Here is a 23,721-nt window from a genome sequence, read left to right on the forward strand (position 1 = left end):
AAGGCTGACCCTTCACCCCTTCAACCTCTGTGAGGATGATAACACCAAATTTAACACACTTGCTCCCCATTCACACCTGAGACCTTGTAACACTGACGAGTCACATGACACCGGGGAGGGGAAATGGCTAATTGGGCCTAATTTTGACATTTCCCCTTAAAGGGACACTAAACCCAAACATTTTCTTTCGTGATTCAGATAGAAAATTCAATTTTAAACAACTTTCCAATTTACTTCTATTATCTAATATGCTTTATTTTTTAGATATCCTTTGTTAAAGAAATAGCAATGCACATGGGTGAACCAATAACATGAGGCATCTATGTGCAGGCACCAATCAGCAGCTACTGAGCCTATCTAGATATGCTATTCAGCAAAGAATATCAAGATAATGAAGCAAATTAGACAATAGAAGTAAATTAGAAAGTTGTTTAAAATTGCATGCTCTATCTAAATCATGAAAGAAAAAATGTGGGTTTAATGTCCCTTTAAGGGTGTACTCACTTTTGTTGCCAATGGTTTAGACATGAATGGCTGTGTGTTGAGTTATTTTGAGGGGACAGCAAATTTACAATGTTATACAGACTGTACACTCACTACTTTACATTGTAGCAAAGTGTCATTTCTTTAGTGTTATCACATGAAAAGATATAATAAAATATTTAAAAAATGTGAGGGATGTACTCACTTTTGTGAGATGTTGTACATATATGTGTACTTACAGACATATTTGTATATATATATATATATATATATATATATATATATATATATATATATATATATATATATACACAAATATACACACATATATATACATATATAGAAGTGCATTGGAGCCCTTTGACGTTAAAGGGACATGTAGACATGTCTACACAAATACTTTCATTTTTACTATCTTCTATATCCTGCACCTTAACAAGTTAACTATCTTGCAAAGAAAAAAAAGGGATGCGCCTATAGAAAGTCAGCTATAAAATGTAGTGGTGAATAGTGAATATATGAATATATTTCAAACAATCAGTATGTATGATCTGTTGCATTATCAGTAAACCATTTGCAAACAATAGTTTGATATGCACTATCAAATTTTTGTGCCAAATTATTAAAACAATTTATTAAAACACATATTTAAAAACATATTAAATATTTTATAACCACTGGTGGTATCTAAACAGGAAGATATAAAAACAGACTGATAAAATCACTAAATAGCTACAAAGTTGTTGCTGGAAAGGGTATCTAGCTGTTATAGCTACTTAAAGAGTGGTTTTGTGTCTGGTAATGTAACCAATATTAGTGCATATAATATCAATCTCTTAGAAATAATGTCATAGTCTTTTACGGCAGTAATAATTAGTCCAGACCTCAGGTTGCTTTCAAAACAGGTGAACTTAGCCGTTATTTGGAAGACGTTTAAAAAATTGGAATTGGTGAAAATAATAAAGCAGTTTTTAATCCAATTTGTATGATAATAATGCGATATCCTTGTTTAGGACAGTTGGACTCACCGGAATACGAAAAAACTTGTTTATTCTCCGCTCTTACCCATAGCTGATGCACATTAAATTTATACCGTTCTCCTTTGGTGCTATGGACGCTGTCTCAGTAAGCTACAGTCACGTGAACGTCGGGCGGCTAATTGTAAAGGCGGATTGGCGGTTTTAATTAATCATTCCAAATTGTTTCAAATTTACAACTGCTTAATTCGAAAAAGTTTACAGAGCGCTCTGATTCTTTTTAGTATAATGTTCATATGCATAAACTCCTCATCGTATCAACGTGTTTCAGCTATAAACAGCCTTTTTTCGAGATGAGTTGTAAAGTCTATTCCTGTCTTTTTATACCGGTTCCTCCACTTCCTTATCCAGGGATCCAGTGATAGTTTACTTAATGCACTTTGTATTAACAAGCGATAGTTCACTTTATGCACTTGTATTAACATGGGTTACTACAGATGCAGCAAAACTTATTATTATAAATGCGTTATATATATATATATATATATATATATATATATGAACATACAGTGATTTAATAACATTATTCATTGTTATACCAATAAAAATATATATAAATATATATATATATGATCCAATTAGCACGTGTTCCAGCACTCCAGCTTCTATATGTAATGAAGCACCTGGGTGCAATCCTCAGTGAAATGTAGATAAGAACTAGGAAAGGGAGGGCACTCTCAGGATTTGTGTAATTTGCATATAAGCAATAAAAGTCAGTTTATTGTTTTTGACAACAACATTAGTAAGTCATAGGTCGACGTTTCGGCTTACGTAGAAGCCTTCATCAAGACAAGTGAAAAACTCATATCGGCGTCTCACAGCCGCATACAACAACACCGGTGTTGTTGTATGCGGCTGTGAGACGCCAATATGAGTTTTTCACTTGTCTTGATGAAGGCTTCTACGTAAGCCGAAACGTCGACCTATGACTTACTAATGTTGTTGTCAAAAACAATAAACTGACTTTTATTGCTTATATGCAAATTACACAAATCCTGAGAGTGCCCTCCCTTTCCTAGTTCTTAAATATATATATATACATCTATTAAACAAACAAAGTTAATAAGATTCTAATGTGAAATTATGTAGTGTATTTATGTATTATACAAAATGTTTTAGAATTGCCTCCTATATGGGCATTCTGTGTATATCCCAACATTATGTGAGGTATGAGACATATTAATATATACAGGGCTGGCCCTAGCCATTGCGGGGCCCAAGGTAGGATGACAAAATAGGGGCCCCCTTTCTCCCTGCCTCCAACCCGGCCCCACCTCTGCCTCCAATTCCGCCCCATCTCTGCATCTAACCTCATCCCATCTCCGCCTCGAACCCCGCCCCCACTGTTTTTAAAATGAATACAAATTGGAGAAAAATCATTTAAGATAATGCACAACATTTTATAACAAAACTTAAAACATACAAATCTACTTATGTGGAGCACTATAACATTGTATATATTGCAATATACCATTTGTACTAGTGGAACAACTGTTTATGTATACAATGTAGAATTATGAAGACAATTAGGGACAGTTGAGTTGAACTGGGCCTTATTTGTACGTGTTTTCTTATGATAACAAGAACATTACAGAGATGTCAGGGCCGGCCCTAGCAAATGCAGGTCGCTAGGCAGATTGACAGCGCAGGGCCTCTACCCAGAACAAAAAAACTTAAAGAAATGGGGCAATGCACTGTACCAGCAAAAATAGAAAAAAGACTCCGGCCAGCCTCCAGACATAGAAAAAAATTAACATACTTTATTAAGACTTACATGAGCTTAAAAGACTTTAAAAACAGAAAAACCCAGCTGCTGTCTTACGCGTTTCGGCTGTACATCTTAGCCTTACTCATAGACACAATGTTTAGAAACTCAGCCCGGGCTAATATAGCCCCAGACCAATTAACTAATCAAAAATTGCTGGGTAGTTTCTTAAAGGTATCCCCACCACTTATACTTAAAGAGAGCACCTTTGCATGCATATACCATAATTGTTAACAGGGGCATTTATAGAGTTAACAGTTGTATTAAACAATATTTCCTAAGAAGAAATAAGTTAACATATGGTAGCCACATTTATACCTATAGTTTCCTCTAATTAAAGGCTCAATTTTTGCACATTCAATGCTCGATTAGCTCATGTGTAATAAGCTAATTTAGGAACCATTGTGTGGCTACATAAAAAGCCTCCTCTCATTATATATTCATATTGTTGGTATAGAGCAAAAATTAAATAAATTAAACCTAGGATAATAAATATTTTATATTCAATTGATGTATTGCCTATACAAATATCATTTGTATTGATTCATAGTAAGTATTAGCAATAAACACCAAATAAATACAAAAAGAATATGGATAAGAGAAATAGACTAGTATCTGAATTTAAAAATTGAAAATTTTATAAACCCAAATGCTTGATCTATAATGAGTATATTGATTCCAAGTGGTTAAAAAAGATATTCATAAAGAAAGGAATGTTCAACCTAAAAGTAACCCTTTTAATATGTTTGCCAGAAATTAATGATATCTCCATCAATGTTGAACCCCCATGGTCTTCTGGTCTTCAATTGGAAGATCCAGAAAGCTTCCCTATATTGTAATCTGTTTGCTCTGTCACCACCTCTTGCTAGTGGTATGATCCACTCTATGACCTGCCATTTAAAACTATTTATATTTTGATTGTGCACCTGAATGAGGTGGCGTGCCAGATCAGAGCACTCATTGTTGTTCTCGATATTATTCAAATGCTCTCTTATACGTGATCTGGCCTCCCTTGTTGAGCACCCCACATATTGTTTCTGACATAGGGTGCATTCAATCAGGTACACAATATGCGTAGTTCTACAATTCGTAAGATCCAAAAGGTTATAAACCCTTTGTGTAATCTTAGATTGAAATGTACGAGTGGTTATGCTGTGACTGCAAGCTATACAGTTAGAAAAGTGACATTTGTAGTGTCCTTTGGTGGTAAGCCAACTACTATTTTTTGGTTCAGGTTTTAACATACTTGGGGATAAGGTATTACCCAATGTGCAGCCCCTTTTTGCTACAAATTGGCAACCATTTGACACATAATTTTTAAGTGCATCTTCCGCTGTTAAGATCGGTAAATGTTTAGTCACTATATTACAAATTTCCCTATATTGTGAACTGTATGTAGTTACAAACACAGGTTTAGAGGGGTCAAATCTATTATGGTCTGTATTTGGTCCTCTTTCCTGTAAGATTTCCCTCCGTGGCATCCTACTCACTTCAAGATAGGCTCTTTCTATGACTTTATTCTTATAACCTCTATCCTTTAAAAGTGTTTTCAATTCATCACTTTCTCTTTCAAAATCAGAATTGTTGGAGCAATTTCGCTTAATGCGAATAAATTGCCCCTTAGCAATCCCAAAACCCGTATGGGGCGGATGGTTGCTATGGGCATGAAGAACCGCATTGGATGAAATAGGCTTTCTGTATAAAACTGTGCACTGTACCACACAGATATAATACACACACAGAGATACATATATACACATACATCCACACTCAGACACATACACACGTACACAGATATATACATATACAGGTGTACACATACACAGACTGCCCACATGCACACACACTACCTGCCCACACGCACAGACACAGATAGCCCCCCCACACACACAGACATGCACACACAGCCCTCACACATACAGCCTCCACACACACACAGCCCCCCCAGATACACAGCCCCCCCACACACAGCCCCCCCACACACACAGCCCCCCCCACACACAGCCCCCCGCACACACAGCCACCCCCACACACACGCACACCCCCCACACACAGAAGCAGAAGAAACCCTCTGTAAATGTGGTAAAGAATCTGGCACACATTTAGAAATAGCCCATACACACAGCACACAGTACACATAGCACACATACAAACACAGTACACAAGGGTAATGTAAATACTTGTAAACAATTTTTTTTTTTTTAAGATGTTAAAGCTTTATTTAGAATACCAACGTACGGCAGCTACCTGTTGTCAGTAGGATCTGAGCCGCACGTTCAGACACATGAATGCTTCCTTTCTTTTTCTTTTTTCTTTTACCTTCAGTTGATTGACGTGTACAGCAGTCCCGCCCGATGTACACGTCAATATTCTTGAAGGAGCAATCAGATTGGAGGAGAAGTGACTAAAAGCATCCACTAGTTGAACTCCCCCATTTACTGGGAACTGTTTCTTCCTTGTGACGTGTACAGCGGGCGGGACTGCTGTACACGTCAATCAACTGAAGGTAAAAAAAAAAAAGAAGAAGGAAGCATTCATGTATCTGAACGCGCAGCTCAGATCCTACTGACGTGTACAGCGGGCGGGACTGCTGTACACGTCAATCTAATGAAGGAAAAAAGTTAGAAGAACATAGAAAGCGTTCTTTTGTCATGAAAGCGCAGGTATGATGACAGTGATGTGTATAGCAGGCAGGACTGCTGTACACATCAGTTTAGTACATGAGACTCAAAATGTGAAGAGGGAAATATAAAATAATGAAAGCGCAGGTATGATGACAGTGATGTGTATAGCAGGCAGGACTGCTGTAAACACCACTTTACTATTTGAAAGCACAAGTTTCAAGAGGAATAGAGCTAATACAATTATTGGAATAGCTATAAAAAAGATTTGCACAGCAGGTGGCACTGCTGTACATGTTTATAAAGTGCTGAGAAACTACACTGATGGGCGGAGCCTATGAAGTGATTGACAGGAATTGTATAATACAAAAATAATGAATATATAGTAATGTAAAAAAATAAAAAAAATATGCAAATTGTTTATAAAACATGAAATAAACATTTTGCAAATGTCATTAATAATAGAATTTACCATCCCTTTAATATGTCTTAACAGCTTTCTTATGGCTAAAAGCAACAAAATATATAATACGCCCTAACAGCAACAGACCCTCATCACAATTAACCATATACATCCACAGAAGAAGGCAGCACCTTGCAGTATAAAAATATCTTTATTTCCACATGCTGGAATAAAACAGTGACGTTTCGGGTGGGACACCCTTAATCATACAAAGCTAAAACACACTGTTCAAACCTTATAAAGGCCTACCTATGCACAGGTGTTCAATTAACATTTCTCAACACTTCCACCTAGTGGTTACTCATTTAATTACATCTATGTTAGAACTTAATGTTCTCATTTCACCTTGGTGCAAGATAGAATTAAAATCAATACAAAAAATATATACATCTGCAAAACAATGACATATACAGATACAAATGTACTTTCAACCAAATAAATTATTGCTAAACAAATTATTGAAAATTATTAAAAAACAATTTGTTGAAAAACACTTGCAGCAAATTTGGTGAAAAACAGTTGCAGCAAATCAGATGAAAAACAATTGCAGCAAATTTGACATTTCATGACTCAAAATGATTACAAAGATAGTTGCAAAAATGATTATAAAAATAATTATAAAAATAGAGTATAATCCAATTCTTTATTTAAACCCAAAGGTTGCATTGCATTGAGTTTGTAAATCCAAAATGCCTCCTTCTTTTTTAGCATTAACTCTCTATTACCGCCCCGTCTGGGACGTGGCATTGCATCAATGATTTGAAAACGGACCTGACTAATGTTGTGGCCACATTGGATAAAATGTCCTGACACTGGTGCCTCTAGATTTCCACATCTGATATTGCTTTTGTGTTGTACTATCCTATCACGGACACGACGTGTCGTCTCGCCAATGTAAATTTTTCCGCATGGACATTTTATGAGATAGATAGCAAAAGCAGTATCACATGTGTAAAAACCTCTTATCAAGAATTTCTTACCAGTGAGAGGGTGTACAAATTGAGGGCCTTTGATCATTGAATTGCAGTTGCCACATCCCAGACATGGATAACACCCATAGTTTTTATCAGATATATAGCTTTGCTGTTTTTTATTTGCACTTCCAATGTCTGTATGTATAAGCTCATCTCTGAGATTTCTCCTTCTTCTATAGGCTGGCATGGGGGGTACTGCAAATTCAGCAACACCTGGATGGCAACCCTGTAGGATACGCCAGTGTTTTTTTAGTACACTCATAATTTCACTACCGTGGTTATTGTGATCCATAACCATTACCATACGTTTATCTTCCTTTTTTGGTGTTTGATCTTTTTTAGATTGTACTTTAACTAATTCATTCTGAACCAACGTTGTAGGATAACCCCTATTCTCAAATTTCTTTGCCATATTATGTAATCTCTTTTGCAATCTATCTTCTTCTGATACAATGCGTTGTACCCTTAGGAACTGACTCCTAGGTAATGACCTAACTGTGCTTCTAGGATGGAAACTTTGATAGTGTAACAAGCCATTCTTATCAGTAGGTTTTACATATAAGTCTGTACAGACCTTACCATCTTTTAGATATACTGTGGTGTCTAAGAAGTCAACCTGTATTTCACTTGCATTGAGACAAAATTTTATAGAATCAGTGCTACAATTGAGCTCAGCGACAAATTCCTCCAGGGTTCCAATGTCGCCACACCACACACCGAATACATCATCTATGTACCGCCACCAGGCCACTGCATATTGTAGAAATAATCTATTCTCATAAACAAATGTTTCCTCGTACATATTCATGAATATATTCGCGTATGTGGGGGCGACATTGGAACCCATGGCTGTTCCCTGAAGCTGGAGAAAAAATGTATCCTGAAACAAGAAATAATTCTGGTAAAGAACAACTCTCAATAGATTTTCAAAAAACATCTTCTGTGATGGAGAATACTTATTAACTGTGTGGAGTACCTTCATGACTGCTGAAATACCGCTCTCATGTTTTATTGCAGTATATAAACTGCTCACATCTAATGTGAATAGTATGTATTTGTTGCCATATAGATCTAAATTATGTACTTTGTCCAAGAAATCCCCAGTGTCCTTGATATATGAATTGCCAAGGTGCACAAGCGGCTGAAATATTCTATCCAAAAAGATAGCTATGTTAGAGAAAACTGAACATATGCCGGCCACAATTGGCCTACCTGGTGGATTCTCAAGCTGCTTGTGCACCTTTGGCAAAGTGTAAAAAACTGGGATGCAGGGGTGAACTATGATCAAGAAATCAGCAACATCTTTAGATATTATACCCATTTTTAAAGCTCTATTCACCATAGACACAATCTCCTTTTGGACAATTATGGTAGGATCATATGGTAATTCTTTGTATACATCTTGTTTAGACAACTGATTTTTAATCTCTGTAATATACATACTAGTATTCATGACAGTAATCGCACCGCCCTTGTCTGCCATTTTTATCGTTACTGCTTTGTTACTTTTTAACAAGTTGATAGCCTCTCTTTCTTTTTTAGATATATTATTACTGCAATGTTCTCCAGCAATCTTTTTGTATACTTTTTCTAGAATTAACCATATACAGTTTTTTTTTTCAAAAATATAATTATTATACCCGGTGGACTACATTAAACCTAATTGTTGTGACACCCACACCACCACATTAAAGGGACAGTACACTGTAAAAGTGTTTTTCCATTAATGTATTTTCAGTGACTTGTTATACCAGCTGCATAAAATGTATGAGACATTGCATTTTCAGGTTTGTGTATATAAATCAGCTGGTTTTGTGCTTTTAAATCACAGCCTATTACAATGGGTTAACCCCTTAATGACCACAGCACTTTTCCATTTTCTGTCCGTTTGGGACCAAGGCTATTTTTACATTTCTGCGGTGTTTGTGTTTAGCTGTAATTTTCCTCTTACTCATTTACTGTACCCACACATATTATATACCGTTTTTCTCGCCATTAAATGGACTTTCTAAAGATACCATTATTTTCATCATATCTTATAATTTACTATAAAAAAAATATAAAATATGAGGAAAAAATTGAAAAAAACACACTTTTTCTAACTATGACCCCCAAAATCTGTTACACATCTACAACTACCAAAAAACACTCATGCTAAATAGTTTCTAAATTTTGTCCTGAGTTTAGAAATACCCAATGTTTACATGTTCTTTGCTTTTTTTGTAAGTTATAGGGCCATAAATACAATTAGCACTTTGCTATTTCCAAACCATTATTTTTCAAAATTAGCGCTAGTTACATTAGAACACTAATATCTTTCAGGAATCTCTGAATATCCATTGACATGTATATATTTTTTTTAGTAGACATCCCAAAGTATTCATCTAGGCCCATTTTGGTATATTTCATGCCACCATTTCACCGCCAAATGCGATTAAATACAAAAAATCGTTCACTTTTTTACAAATTTTTTCACAAACTTTTGGTTTCTCACTGAAATTATTTACAAACAGCTTGTGTAATTATGGCTTAAATGGTTGTAAATTCTTCTCTGGGATCCCCTTTGTTCAGAAATAGCAGACATATATGGCTTTGGCGTTGCTTTTTAGTAATTAGAAGGCTGCTAAATGCCACTGCGCACTACACGTGTATTATGCCCAGCAGTGAAGGGGTTAATTATGGAGCATGTAGGGAGCCTTTAGGGATAATTTTAGCTTTAGTGTAGTGTAGTAGACAACCCCTAGTATTGATCTAGGCCAATTTTGGTATATTTCATGCCACCATTTCACCGCCAAATGCGATCAAATTAAAAAAAACGTTAAATTTTTCACAATTTTAGGTTTCTCACTGAAATCATTTACAAACAGCTTGTGCAATTATGGCACAAATGGTTGTAAATGCTTCTCTGGGATCCCCTTTGTTCAGAAATAGCAGACATATATGGCTTTGGCGTTGCTTTTTGGTAATTAGAAGGCCGCCAAATGCCGCTGCATTTCACACGTGTATTATGGCTAGCAGTGAAGGGGTTAATTATGTAGCTTGTAGGGAGCTTGCAGGGTTTATTTTAGCTTTAGTGTAGAGCTCAGCCTCCCACCTGAAACATGAGACCCCCTGATCCCTCCCAAACAGCTCTCTTCCCTCCCCCACCCCACAATTGTCCCCGCCATCTTAAGTACTGGCAGAAACTCTGCCAGTACTAAAATAAAAGCTATATTTGGGCTTTTTTTGTGTGTTTTTAGCATATTTACATATGCTGCTGTGTAGGATCCCCCCTTAGCTCCCAGCCTCACTGATCCCCCACCAAACAGCTCTCTAACCCTCCCCCTCTGCCTTAATGGGCGCCATCTTGGGTACTGGCAGCTGTCTGCCAGTACCCAGTGTAGTAAAAAAAATGTGCCTTTTTATTTTTTTAAATGATCTTTTCTGTAGTGTAGCTTCCCCCCCCCCCCCAAGATCAACCCCCCACCCCTTCCAGGTCCCTTAGCTGTTTATTTACAGCTTTAAAAACTTTATTTTTGTTTACTTTTCCCAGTTTATTTTTCTGTAGTGCAGCGGTTCCCTCCCGCTCCCGTGCGCGCTCCCGCCCCTCCCGCCCCCGATCCCGCCCCCCTCCACTCCATTCGGCACATCGATGGCCGACCACCCGCCTCCCAGACTTGCTCCCACCCACCAATGATACCGGCCACCGATGTCCGGTGCAGAGAGGGCCACAGAGTGGCTCTCTCTGCATCGGATGGCCAAGGGGGGTTATTGCAGGATGCCTCGATATCGAGGCATCACTGCAATAACCGGAAAGCAGCTGGAAGCGTGCAGGATCGCTTCCAGCTGCTTTTCAGACCAAGGACGTACGCCACACGTCCTCGGTCATTAAGTGTCTTTTTTTTGAGGACGTGTGGCGTACGTCCTTGGTCATTAAGGGGTTAAAGGGATACTAAATATAACATTTTTCTTTAAGGATTCAGATAGAACATGCAATTTTAGGCAACTTTCTAATTTACTCCTATTATCAATTTTTCTTCGTTCTCTTGCTATTTTTATTTAAAAAGCAGGAATGTAAAGCTTGGGAGCCAGCCCATTTTTGGTTCAGAACTTGGGTTATGCTTGCTTATTGGTTGGCTGAGTGTAGTCACTAATAGACAAGCAAGCGCTATCCAGGGTGCTGAACCTAAAAAGGGGGGTTTATGGTGTTGTGGTGGGGGATTGGGGCGGGGGGAGTCAAAATGCACCTTCGCCAGTGTAGACAAAAATCCTTGCACCGGTCCTGTTTTTAGTGTAGACTGTCCCTTCAAGTGGGAATAAAAATGTAAAGAAAGGGGGCGGAGCCGAGCCACGAATGGAAATGGCTGCTTGCTGAGAAAGCTCCGTAGTCCTTGATGTTCTCACTATAAAACAAATACATTCTACTTCACTTTTTACCCTACAATTAGCACTAGCTGGTGTCCGGAACAGGCCCCCTTAACAGTGAGACTATTTTGCCGCAGCAGAAAAGGAGAACTAGTGACTGGCTCACTGCGTGCGTGGTTGCGGCTGCTGATTATACCCTGAGGAGTGCGGCAGCAGTATTTGGAGGTCCGCCGCATAGTGGTGGGGGTTTCTCTTTTCCTATTGCCCCTCTGTTGCTCCCACCGATCTGTGCTGGCCCGCCTCACCGGATCACTGATAGAGCGGTGGTCTCGCGGTTGGCGGGGACATAGCGGCAGCCAGTGAAGAACTCCGGCCAGAAACTCACGGAGGTGAGACAGTTGATGAGCAGTGACGAAGCCCCCCGAGGGCTAAACCAGATTACCCCGGATTGTGTGAGTACCTACAGCGGGAGGGGTTGGAGGAGAAGGGCCCTGTAACACTGGTTGGTGGAGTGCATCTTGGCATTAGAGTGAACTCCGGAGGAATTGCACAATCATTGGGCGGCAGATTGGCCCATAACTCCCCAGGCAGGCCGGCTGGGGACTTTTGCACCACAGTTCTCTGGCCACTAAGCTGACAAAAGGAGCAATTCTCTAAGTATTGCAGGGGCTGGTGTCCTAACAAATTCCACACGCAATTTACACAAAGATGGGCCGCACTGGGCCTAGAGCCTGAATTAAATCCTAAAGAAACATCCTGACTGCCACTGCAAATAGAGCTAATTCAGTGATAAGTGAGTGATTGCAAGAAACTGTTTGCTTAGTTGGAGTGTGAGATCTTGTGATTGAAGGGGGGCTCTGATTTTAAACTGCACTACGTTCCCCATATACTCTTACTATAACAGAGGTCCTCAGATTTATTTACAAGACTCTTGGTTGGGACTGCCCTTGCCCTGGGAGTGTAAAATATATAATTTGATCCGGTATTTTGCAGCCTTTATACCAGTATACAGAAACAGCTAACTGATAACAGCAGCAGGAGCTGCATTCTGGATCACAGTGATGACAAGTAAAAGAAACTCCAAGCCTGCAAAAAGCACCCAATCCTCTATGATGGAAAATTACTTAATTGCTGCAGACCCGGTGACTCCAGCTGCCAGGCCTGAGCTGCATGCTGTAGCTGCCACGGCGCAGGTTCATTGCTCTGAGCCTGTTACTAGGCAACAAAATTTTGTGACAAAAGAAGACATCAGTCATCTCTCCTCTAAGGAAGACATAAAGGAGGCTATGAACAACTTTAAGTCCATGTTTGGTGAGCTGAAGAAAGAAATAGCTGCAGTTGAAAATAGAGTCATTCAAATTGAAGAAAAACATGAAGCACTCAACTCAGACCTCCAGCTTCAGGCCAGCTTTATACAGGCTCAGGAGAGCACAGTACACATGTTAATGGACCGAATCAAGGATTTGGAAAACCGAAGCCGCAGAAACAATTTGAGGCTGAGGGGAGTCCCGGAAACAGTGGAACCTCCAACTATCCAGGCTTACATACAGGAATTTGTCAAATACCTTAAGAACACAGAGGCAGGCCCTGTTATTCCAATAGAAAGGGCACATAGGGCTCTACGTCCCAAGCTGCCAAATATAGCCCCTCCTAGAGATATAATATTAAAATTATTGTCCTTTAAGGACAAGAAGGACATTCTACGGATGGCCAGAGCTAAACAGCTTATAGAATTTAGAGGATCTGAAATACAGGTCTACTCTGATCTATGCCCAGCTACCCTGCAGAAAAGGCAGGACCTCCGATTCATCACTACTACGCTGAAGGACAAAAAGATTCCCTATAGATGGGGCTTTCCTACAAGCCTAATTGTCACAAGGAACAACACAACACATGTTTTCAGAAGCATGGAGGATTTGCCTTCTTTTAATCAAGCTCTGGGACTTCATATACGACCACCTCCGAGAATAGCGGGAGCCTGGGAGGGCCAAGCTGATGAGGAACCTGATGAGATCCAACAACTCCCTGGCTTATTCAGGGTCTCCTGGTGAGAGGGATCTTTCTGGACTCTGAGTGAGGTTTGATTTTCTGATCTCCCTAATATGATTTGAAGGGGGTATGTTAAAACATTGACAAGTGACTGTACCTTAAAGGGCTGGGCACTTACCAGGTCCAAGAATAACTAAGTCACAGACTCAAGTCACAAGGTGTTATATGTTTAATGTTTTGCTTTTGGGGATAGTAGAGCAAGATATCAAGGAGAACTCACTTAAAAGTGGGTCAGGGGGATGTTATAGACAAACTCTAGAATAAGAGGCACTCTGTATTTAAATGGCTGTAGTTTGATGTACGGTTCTTCATGGATTATCACAGAGTGTACAAATCTAAGATAAGCCCTAGATTATAGCCCCCCACATGTAAAACTATATAGTTATGTCAGAATAATATGCTGAGATAGTAGAGCATTACAAAAATCGTAGGGTCACTTTTCTACTTTATACTGGTTTATTATAATGTTTTAGACAGGAATAAAGAGTATAAGAGAACTGAATAACGATCAACCTGAAGAATGTATTTGTTTTTGTTTGTGTTGCGCAAGATCAGCTTTGCTTGAGTTCCTTCAGGTAGACTACCAAAAGAAAGCTTTACTTTTGAATCAGCGTTTTTTTGAGCAAGGGGATAAGGCAGGAAAGCTGCTGGCCAGAGCAATAGCGCGTAAACGTACAAAACATTATATTCATCAAATGGTGAGTCGTGAGGGTGTTCTTAAGGAAGATGGGAAATCAATTGCAGAAATTTTTAGTACATACTACGAGGCTCTCTATAATATCCACCCAAGTGCTGAGGATGTTGGGGGGGTTCCCCCTTCATCTGAAAAAGTGCAGAGGATAAAACAGTATCTTCTGAACGTAGACTTGCTTAGACTAACTGCTCAGGACTCTGAAGCTCTTGAGTCCCCATTCACGATAACTGAAATTAAGCAGGCCATAAAGGACCTTACTGCAGGTAAAAGTCCAGGGCCTGATGCCTATGGAGCTAAATATTATAAATTGTTTGTCGATATTCTGGCCCCAGAGATGCTGAAAGTATTCAATGCATTGACGGAGGCCCCCTGCCTGCCTAGTACCATGTTGGAAGCGCATATCAATGTGATCCCCAAACCAGGGAAAGCAGAGGACAGACCGGAAAATTATTGTCCTATATCCCTGCTAAATTCGGACGTTAAGATTTTGGCCAGGGTCATCGCCAATCGTCTTAACAAATTTCTTCCACAGCTAATTTTGACAGATCAGATAGGATTCATTCCTCGCCGTGAAGCTAGGGATAATACCCTAAGAGTCCTACAGTTAATTTCGTATGCCCATAATAATAAGATCCCATTGGCGTTGGTATCAACCGACGCCAAAAAAAGCTTTCGACCAAATTTATTGGTCATTCATGCAACAAACATTAGATAAATTCGGTTTCGGGCCCAAATTCATTAATAGAACTATGTCATTATACTCTGCACCGAACGCGAAAGTTTGGGTGAACGGAACTCTGTCTAACACCTTTTCAATCAAAAATGGGACACGACAGGATCTGACTATCGGAGGTTCGGAGCACAAGCTTGCGATGTACGCAGACGACGTGCGATGTACGCAGACGACGTGCTCTTGACAATCACTGATCCTAGCCAATCTCTAAAAGTAGCCCTGGACGAATTCACGCAGTTCAGCAGTGTGTCGAATTTCTTGCTCAACCCCTCCAAATCTGAGATTTTGAATATCTCTGTCCCTTACAGGGAATTTGAGGCTCTTAGTCAGAATTGCCCGATAAAAGTAGCACACCATACTTTGGAGTATCTGGGTAACTCAATCACATCAAATTTAAAAGACATAACAGAGATAAATTATAAGCGTATCAGAGATGAGGTGCTGAGGGACCTAGCTAATTGGAAGAATAAAACCATTTCATGGCTGGGCCGAGTGGGGGTGGTTAAAATGAACATGCTGCCCAGGGTTCTCTATATCCTTCAGAATATCCCTTTGGCGTCTGCCTTGCACTATTTACATCAAATCCAATCAGCTATGGAGTCGTATGTGTGGAATAGCCGTAAACCTAGGATAAGGAAACAAACTATTTACATGCCTAGGGAGATGGGGGGAATAGGAGTTCCGGACATGCTGATCTATCAAAGAGCAATAACTCTCCAAAGAGTAGTGGAGTGGTGCTATAATTCGCCCCATAAGGCATGGGTCCAGCTAAATAACGCAATTTTACAGAGGGGTAATGTGGGGACACTGGCGTGGATATCTTCTAATTATAGACCAACCATAATTAAACAATACCCACTTTATGATGAAGTATTTGCAGGGTGGGATAGACTTATTAACAAAGACGCCAGCCTATCTACCTCTGACTCTCCTGTCACTCCGATAAGGGAAAATCCTGATGTGGGTGTCGAAACAGGGCCATATTTTCCAAATAAAGTCTATAGCCTTATGGATGCAGCGATGCTTAACATCCTACATCAGAACAAACTGAAAGCTAGACCAGAACTGATGGAATGGGATGTTACTCTTTTCTCATCATGGTTTAGAGAAGCGCAAGTTAGGCATTACTTTAGCACACACAAGAATAAGGCTGCTTTGACCAGATGCAGGACACCTTTCGAGACGCTTTGTACCATGTCACACAACCCAACACACTTGATCTCACAAATTTACAAACTTTTGATCATGGGGAGCAAGACCTCCCTCCCAACTTATACGCAGGCCTGGCAGGATGACCTGAGACAAGATATTACCGATAAAGAGTGGCTAAAGATATTTGAGAAGGCAAGGAAGGCATCAGTCTATGCTAGAATACAGGAATCACATTATAAACTATTGAGTAGATGGTATTTAACCCCCCAGAGACTTAAAAAAATATACCCACAGACTTGTGGGGGATGCTGGAGAGGATGTGGAGAAGAGGGTGCCCTCATACATATTTGGTGGTCTTGCCCATATATATGAACCTTTTGGGAGGCAACATTGGGGGAAATGAGCAGAATACTCAGGGTTATTATTCCTCCTAGTCCTAATTATTTAATATATCATCAGCTGCCCAAGATCATAGGAGAGGATAGGTACTTGCTTTTCCTTTTAATGTTAAATGCTGCGAAAAGGTCTTATCCCCTTATACGGGAAAAGACAAAACACTCCAAGCATGTTGGAATGGAAGGCTAAAGTGGGAGAGCTGTTGAGGCTAGAGAGATACCATTATTTAAGAATTGGTAAACTAAGCACTCACGAAATGATGTTACTGACCTGGGAGGGACGTGGACTTTAATTTAACAAATGTGTAAAGTTTAGACAGTTGCTGGATAGTGTATTTGTCCCCCCCCCCCCTTTTTTTTCCCCTCCTCCTTCAGTCCCCCCCTTCTCCAGTCGCTTGATTTCCCTCTTCTTTCTCTTACTTCCCTACTAACTTTTCTATATGTTTGATCTACTCTCTCTGCATTTGCAGAGTAGCAAATATCAGGCACTTAAACCCTCTCGGCAGTGTGAAATGGAAAAGCCGGAGACCTGATAAATACTACCTTGTCTATATGCCTGATAACTACTGTTTTATTCAAAGTTCATATGTTAAATTTTAGAAATGATGTTAACATTGACAGTAAAAGATCTAATTCTAATCACTTACCGATAAATGATCAAAGATACGATGTATAAGCTAAGATATGTTAAAAATAACATGTAAAATGTAAGATGATACTATGTTGCAATAGTTTTCATATGCATGTACAGATTGTCAACTCTTTTACTAAAAAAGCTTTATTTTGAAGAAGAAAAAAATGTAAACAAAGGTATTTATGCAAGTTATGTCAGTCCAGGCATTTGACAATTAACAATAATATATGAGCATTTTAAATTTCTTTAAAGGAACAGTAAAGTCAAATTTTTCTTTCAGAATTCAGATATGCAAGTTTAAATACATTTTTAAGTTCAATTATCTAATTTGCTTTATTATCTTGGTATCCTTTGTTAAAAAGCATAGCTCAGGTAGGTAGGCTCAGGAGTAGCAATTTACTACTGGGAGCAAGCTGCTAATTGGTAGCTGCACATATATGCCTTTTGTCATTGGCTCACCCAATGTGTTCAGCTAGTTCCCTTGTACTGCAATGCTGTTCCTTCAACAAAGGATAACAAGCAAATGAAGCAAATTTGATAATACAATAAATATAAACTTTGTTTAAATTTGTATCTCTATTTATGTGAATAATGAAAGAAAAATCTGGGTTTCTATAGGTTTTTTTACATGCTAATTGAATATTTTTTTATGTCAAATATTGACTTCAAGGGTTAACAAAAACAATATAAATATTTGTAGCCAGCTAAATTAATAAAGAGTCAGACATATTTTTTAGGAGTAAGGGAAGTGTATATATACATATATATATGTATAAGAATATATAGATAAGAAGTAAGAAAAAGTTAGGTACCTGACGTAAAATTTGAGTAGCTCATTGGTTTTTCCTTAACAGAGCTATGAATGTAATGGATAAAATATAAACTCCTTATATAAAACACTTAATGATGGGCTATAGTGATACATTTGTATCACTCATGAATGCTAACTGCACAATCTATTGTGCTGTTAGACACAGACTGGGGAATCACAGTGTCCCAGCTCACGGTATAGGAAAAGTATCCCTCAGCTGTCATATATACATTTTTGTTTAGTACAGAAATTATAAAGATTTAATTTAGCCCTGTTATAAGTTACTAATTATCTGATGGGACATTCATTTATTTGATTTATTAAATGTTTAGAAGAATCCAGAACATTAAGAACCAGCACTAGAATTTTAGGATGAGTGATTTCTCAAGCCATACAATAGGTTATATGAAATCCTTAATTTGTACTGTATTTTTCTTATTTATAACAACCATTTTATATCAATATGCAGTAGTAAATCTTAGGGTCCCTTCCCTTTATAGCATGCTTGTACCAGCTAAAGCTTTGGGCTAAAATGTGAAGATCCAGTGCAAATTATCTGCTCTCCACATCCCCATCCCACACTATTTAACTCACAATTCTACGCAAAATTTCTGGCCTCAGTTCTAGTTTTCACCTTATTTTCCCTACTTTTTCTTTCCTACCATTCTACTTATCCTTACTATACATAAGACTGGCATACCAGAGAGATGGAATGGATAAAGTACTCTTGGAGTTTTCGAAATCATTGCTTCCTCCAAGTGGCCAGGAGTTGAATTCCCAGGAGTAATAGCTTGTGGACTCTCACCACCATACTTTTTTTCTGGCTCTGTGTGCACCTATCTTGCCAAAAAACTGCATATTTGAATTGTATTTATAATATAGATTTTTTCTTTAAACTAAAGGAATTTTTTTTTTTTTTTTTGTAAATATTTTTTATTGAAGCCATAAGCAAATACAACATAGAAAAAAAAATGTGTCACAAATCAATGACAGATAAGAAGGTATACAGTGCTATTACATAAGAATTATCAGGTCCACTAGTTCAAAGTATGCCAACCTACAATACCATTATGAGATTCAAAAGAAGTAAATATAGGCAATTATCAAAAAGAGCAAAGAGGTTAGCCTACACCAGAACAATATGTAAAAGGAATATTATAAACCAATTTATCTAAAGCATTAGTATGAGATTTGGACACTCTGCAAGGAGACTTCAGTTTTGTAGTATAATATCATGAAAAAATAGTACTGGGCCCCACCTTGTTATTGAAAATCAACAGTAGGATATCTATTTGGGTAGAATTAGAGCAAGGGGGGGTTGGCTTAAAGATTGTTCGGGGAAGGGGAATGCAGCGGGCGAGAGCCGCTCGAAATAAGGGGAGGGGAAAGGTAGGAGGGCGTAGCCAGTCAGAATGTTAAACTAGTAAGTGCTGTCTGGCGCTATAATGGGCCTATATTGGTAACTAACATTTAAAAGAAAGCTATAATGGGCCATTTTCTGCCCTATCTAACCTATATGGTTAAAACAGTCATAATTCTTTATTAGTCGTTTTCAGCAGGTCACATTTGGCTGCGGCAAGATCTAACTTAGTGAGCAAGGGGTTTTGGCACTATATGGGTTGACTAGAAATACCTGATTGTATACATAGTATACATGAGCCATGTGACTCCCACAGTTCACAAGATAGAACCTCTTACTTTAAACCATAAGCAAATTAAGTAGTACAACATAGTATGCGATCAACAAGTTTGCTTAAACATGAGAAAAATACTCTTTGGAGGTCATCATATGTGAGGACATGGATATATTAACAGTTAAATAACAGATACATTGAAAAGCTTTGATGATATGAGTCCATAATATTCAAGCAGAATACAAGCTGTGATAATATAGCATAACATCGAACCTGTACATTGCTATAAGTAGTTACTGTATAAAAATTCACTATGAACAGCCCTACCGGTATGTGAAGGGATATAATATCTAGAGTAAAATGGGAGTCTGAGAGGAACACCCTAGGTAAACACATTTTTACATTTAGTATGAGCTCTATATCCTGAAGAAACCAGTAAAGCTGTAGGCACGTGAGGGACTGGGACCATGTGTATAGCAAAACAAAAAAAACACACACAGAAAAAGAAAACAACCCAGCTTAGTCTAAAAGTTATAGTCTACTAATCTCAGTGCCTAGGGAAGCCTTAGCTTCAGTCAGTTGAAGGGTGGTTTAGGGATCACTTTCTACTAAACATACAAGGTGTCAGGATCATCCAATATCCCCTCTGTGATGCCAGATAGAAGTAGCGGTATGGAGGAGTAGGTACTTCCACTTAGGGAGAAGATATTCAATCTGGCGGATGCTGGCTGGTTAAGTAACTGAGGGAGTCAGAAGAAGTGTATTCACAGACCGGAGGGCTGTTCGGTATGCCGTAGTGACACCGTCATCTGTACAGACAGACAAATCTTAACACTCGCCTCCTGGATCGAATGGGCCATTCGACTGTCCTGTGACAGCTTGTAAGTTATCTTGACTGGAGTACCCATATTTCTTATAGCGCTGCATATAATCTGTGCCAGAGTCATTGCGGGTTTTCATGGGTACGTGGCCTGACAGCGGATCTTCCCAGATGACCCACAATTGTTGTCTCACTGACCTTACTCTTAGGGCCTCCTGTAGCTGGTATCGGGTGGTTGGATTTAATGGTGTCGCCTGATCCACACTCAGCTGGTGATCCGGAGTACTTGAAATGTCTCTGAGCTGAGATGATGGTATTGCTGCTCCGGGAGCTAGAAGCGTTGGAGGAGGAAGATCTAGTTTGAGCTTAGCCTGCTTGAAGTAAGAACCTTCCCCCTTGACTAACAGAACAGCTGCAGCTTCCGACGCTGAGGAGGTGAGAGGACTGGAGGAATCCGTAAGGATGTGCTGCATTGTGGCCGTGCATCTTCTGGTATGTGTTTGAGCGTCTTCAGTGCCCAGTGAACGGATGTCAGCGGAGAGCTGGCCGTATCTGAGATCCATCCGGTGTCCTAAATCTTCAAGGAGGGCCAACACTCTAGTAATCTCTACCTCCATGGTCTGCTTAAGGTAATCTGTTAGGAGACGGCTGGGTACAAAGGGTGTTATGAGGGTGGCTGGTGCTTTCTCTAATGAGTGTCCTAGGCTATGTGACCAGGCAAGTTCCGTACATCAATTTCACTCGATCAGCGATAGAAAAGATTGTGCAAAGATCCGCGTGACAGGCCCTCACCACATATCTATCTGCCCATAATCACGTACTCAAGCTGCAGAGTGGCAATATAAAATCATATTTTGGTTGTGTGTTGGTTCGGAGAGGCGAATATATGACTATTCTAGGCTGGCGGTGGATAGTTTTATAATTAATTATGAGATTAGATGGTCAGCCCACGGAGCTATTGTATTTTCCGTCTGCCATGACTGCCTCTTGGCCACGCCCCCCCAACTAAAGGAATTTTTAAACTTAGTTCACTAACCCTTGAAGTAAAATAAATAGCAATGTAACACATAATGTTAAAGGTTGGACATTATCTTAAGAGGACACAGAAGAAGGGGTCATTCTATCCAACTAGAGAGCAGCAGGTCCAGGAGTAATATGCATTCACTTCTTTACAGAAAAGGTAGTTGATTTATGTGGGTCGATTTATCAAGTGTCTGGCGGACATGATCCGCTTTAGCATACGCTGTCGGCATTTTTCATTAAACAAGCAGATATTATTTTTGGCAGAGCCTATTCTGTTCTGCTGCTGCTATTCTGCTCAACTGCATTGATTGTAAACTGTGCATGCACAGTCTGCAGGGTGGTCACACAGAGTAACAGTGAATTTGATGTAATATAGTTATAGTGGGATTTACTACTTATATTTTATATCTTGAACTGAATTACAGCAGCATAAGACCAACACGGCAATAGATTTAATTACGTAGGATAATATGATTGCCATTTGCTGTACTGTCTGTTTTAAAACAAATTGACTAATAGTTTTGCACCTTCCATGTTCTATACCTTTAAAGAGACAGTCAAGCCAAAATGTAACTTATTTACTTACTTAACTTAATTATTCAGATAGGACATACAAGTTGAAACAACTTACCAATTTACTTTTATCATCAAATTTGCTTTGTTCTCTTGGTATTCTTTTTTTAAGCTAAACCTAGGTTGATGGCTGCCTCTTATCGCAGTGCATTTTGACAGTTTTTAACTGTTAGACAATGCTAATTAATGTGTGCCATATAGATAACATTGTGCTCACTCGTGTGATTACTCAGCACTGATTGGCTAAAATGCAAGTCTGTCAAAAGAACTGAGATAAGGGGCCAGTCTGCAGAGGCTTAGATACAAGGTAATCACAGAGGTAAATTTATTAATATAACAGTGTTAATTTGCAACACCTGGTAATGGATAAACAATAAACATTTTGAAGTAGACTGTCTCTTTAAACTTATACTTAGGAAGAAAACGTATATAGGCAGATTTGATGTGCCTTCTGGTTCGTATCTTCTGTCAAATATTAGCTAATATGTTAAAATAAATATACATTAATATTAAATTGTATATTAATCCTATTTAGAACATTGCCTAATGCCTGACTTGTGTGACTGAGAATGACATGACTTTAGGTTGACTGTGTATATGTTTGCAGCCAGTGATTTACATGTTCATTCTAAATTATTTAAAATTAAATAACAAACATGCTATGTTCTGCAGGGACCCTAATGGACCCGGTTTGGCACATTGGCCAGTGTATGATCAAGATGAAGCTTATCTAGAAATTGACTTGAAACAGAAGTCAGCAAAGAAGCTAATAGAGAAGAGAGTGGAATTCTGGACCACCACACTTCCTGAAAAACTTAAGAAGTTGTATGACAAGAAGGCAGACCGTACAGAACTTTAGCTTTATGTATTTTTAATGTTTCAAAACCGATGCCAGTTGTAAAATGTTCACTATAGAGGAGAATAAAACAGCTCTTTTAATTGGTAAATTCAGCTGAAAATGTAATCTTTGTTTCAAAGAATTTGGGGATAAATGTGGAAATCTGTCAGTCTTTTTGTTGAGTCTAAACATTCTTTCTCATTTAACACTATTGATTCTGTTCTGCTGTTGCCTAGATCAGTGTTAATCAAACTGTCTGCAGAAACAGGACAAGAGGCATGTGGCAAATATTGAAACATTGATACATATTTTTGCCCAATTACATAACGATTGTATCTATTTATAAAGTTATATTTGTATAAAACATTTTGTCAGGGTATCTGTGAGTAACATTAAATAAACTACAGATGTATCATAGAATCTAATATTTCATTTTGAAGTGAATTGGTCTCATAACAGACCAGCTTCAACTCCCCTTTTTCCTGATTACAATACATCCAAATGAGAACAAAGGGAAAATATTTGGTCTCATTAGTTCAGGCAGTTATTTCAAAGAGATGTTCAAAATATAGCTGCTCTGTTTAAAGTTGATTTCCTGCCCAAAATAGATAATAAATTTACAGACCCCCCTCACTGCTGCTTGGGACAAGTTGGAAAACAATTAGTTCAGTAAGTAAA

General features: G+C 38.7%; 1 protein-coding gene across 1 annotated transcript in view; it reads left to right on the forward strand.

Annotated features, from left to right (window-relative positions):
- The window catches only part of LOC128642302 (fatty acyl-CoA hydrolase precursor, medium chain), a 93,244-nt gene extending 70,092 nt beyond the window's left edge, over positions 1-23,152 (forward strand). The window contains exon 13 of the mRNA XM_053695029.1: positions 22,878-23,152. Within this exon, the coding sequence (XP_053551004.1) occupies positions 22,878-23,064 (187 nt within the window). The 3' untranslated portion in view covers positions 23,065-23,152. The remainder of the gene's footprint in view (positions 1-22,877) is intronic.
- The last annotated feature ends 569 nt before the right edge of the window (positions 23,153-23,721 follow it).

Source organism: Bombina bombina, chromosome 1 (genome assembly GCF_027579735.1).
Source record: "Bombina bombina isolate aBomBom1 chromosome 1, aBomBom1.pri, whole genome shotgun sequence".
NCBI classification, from domain to species: domain Eukaryota; kingdom Metazoa; phylum Chordata; class Amphibia; order Anura; family Bombinatoridae; genus Bombina; species Bombina bombina.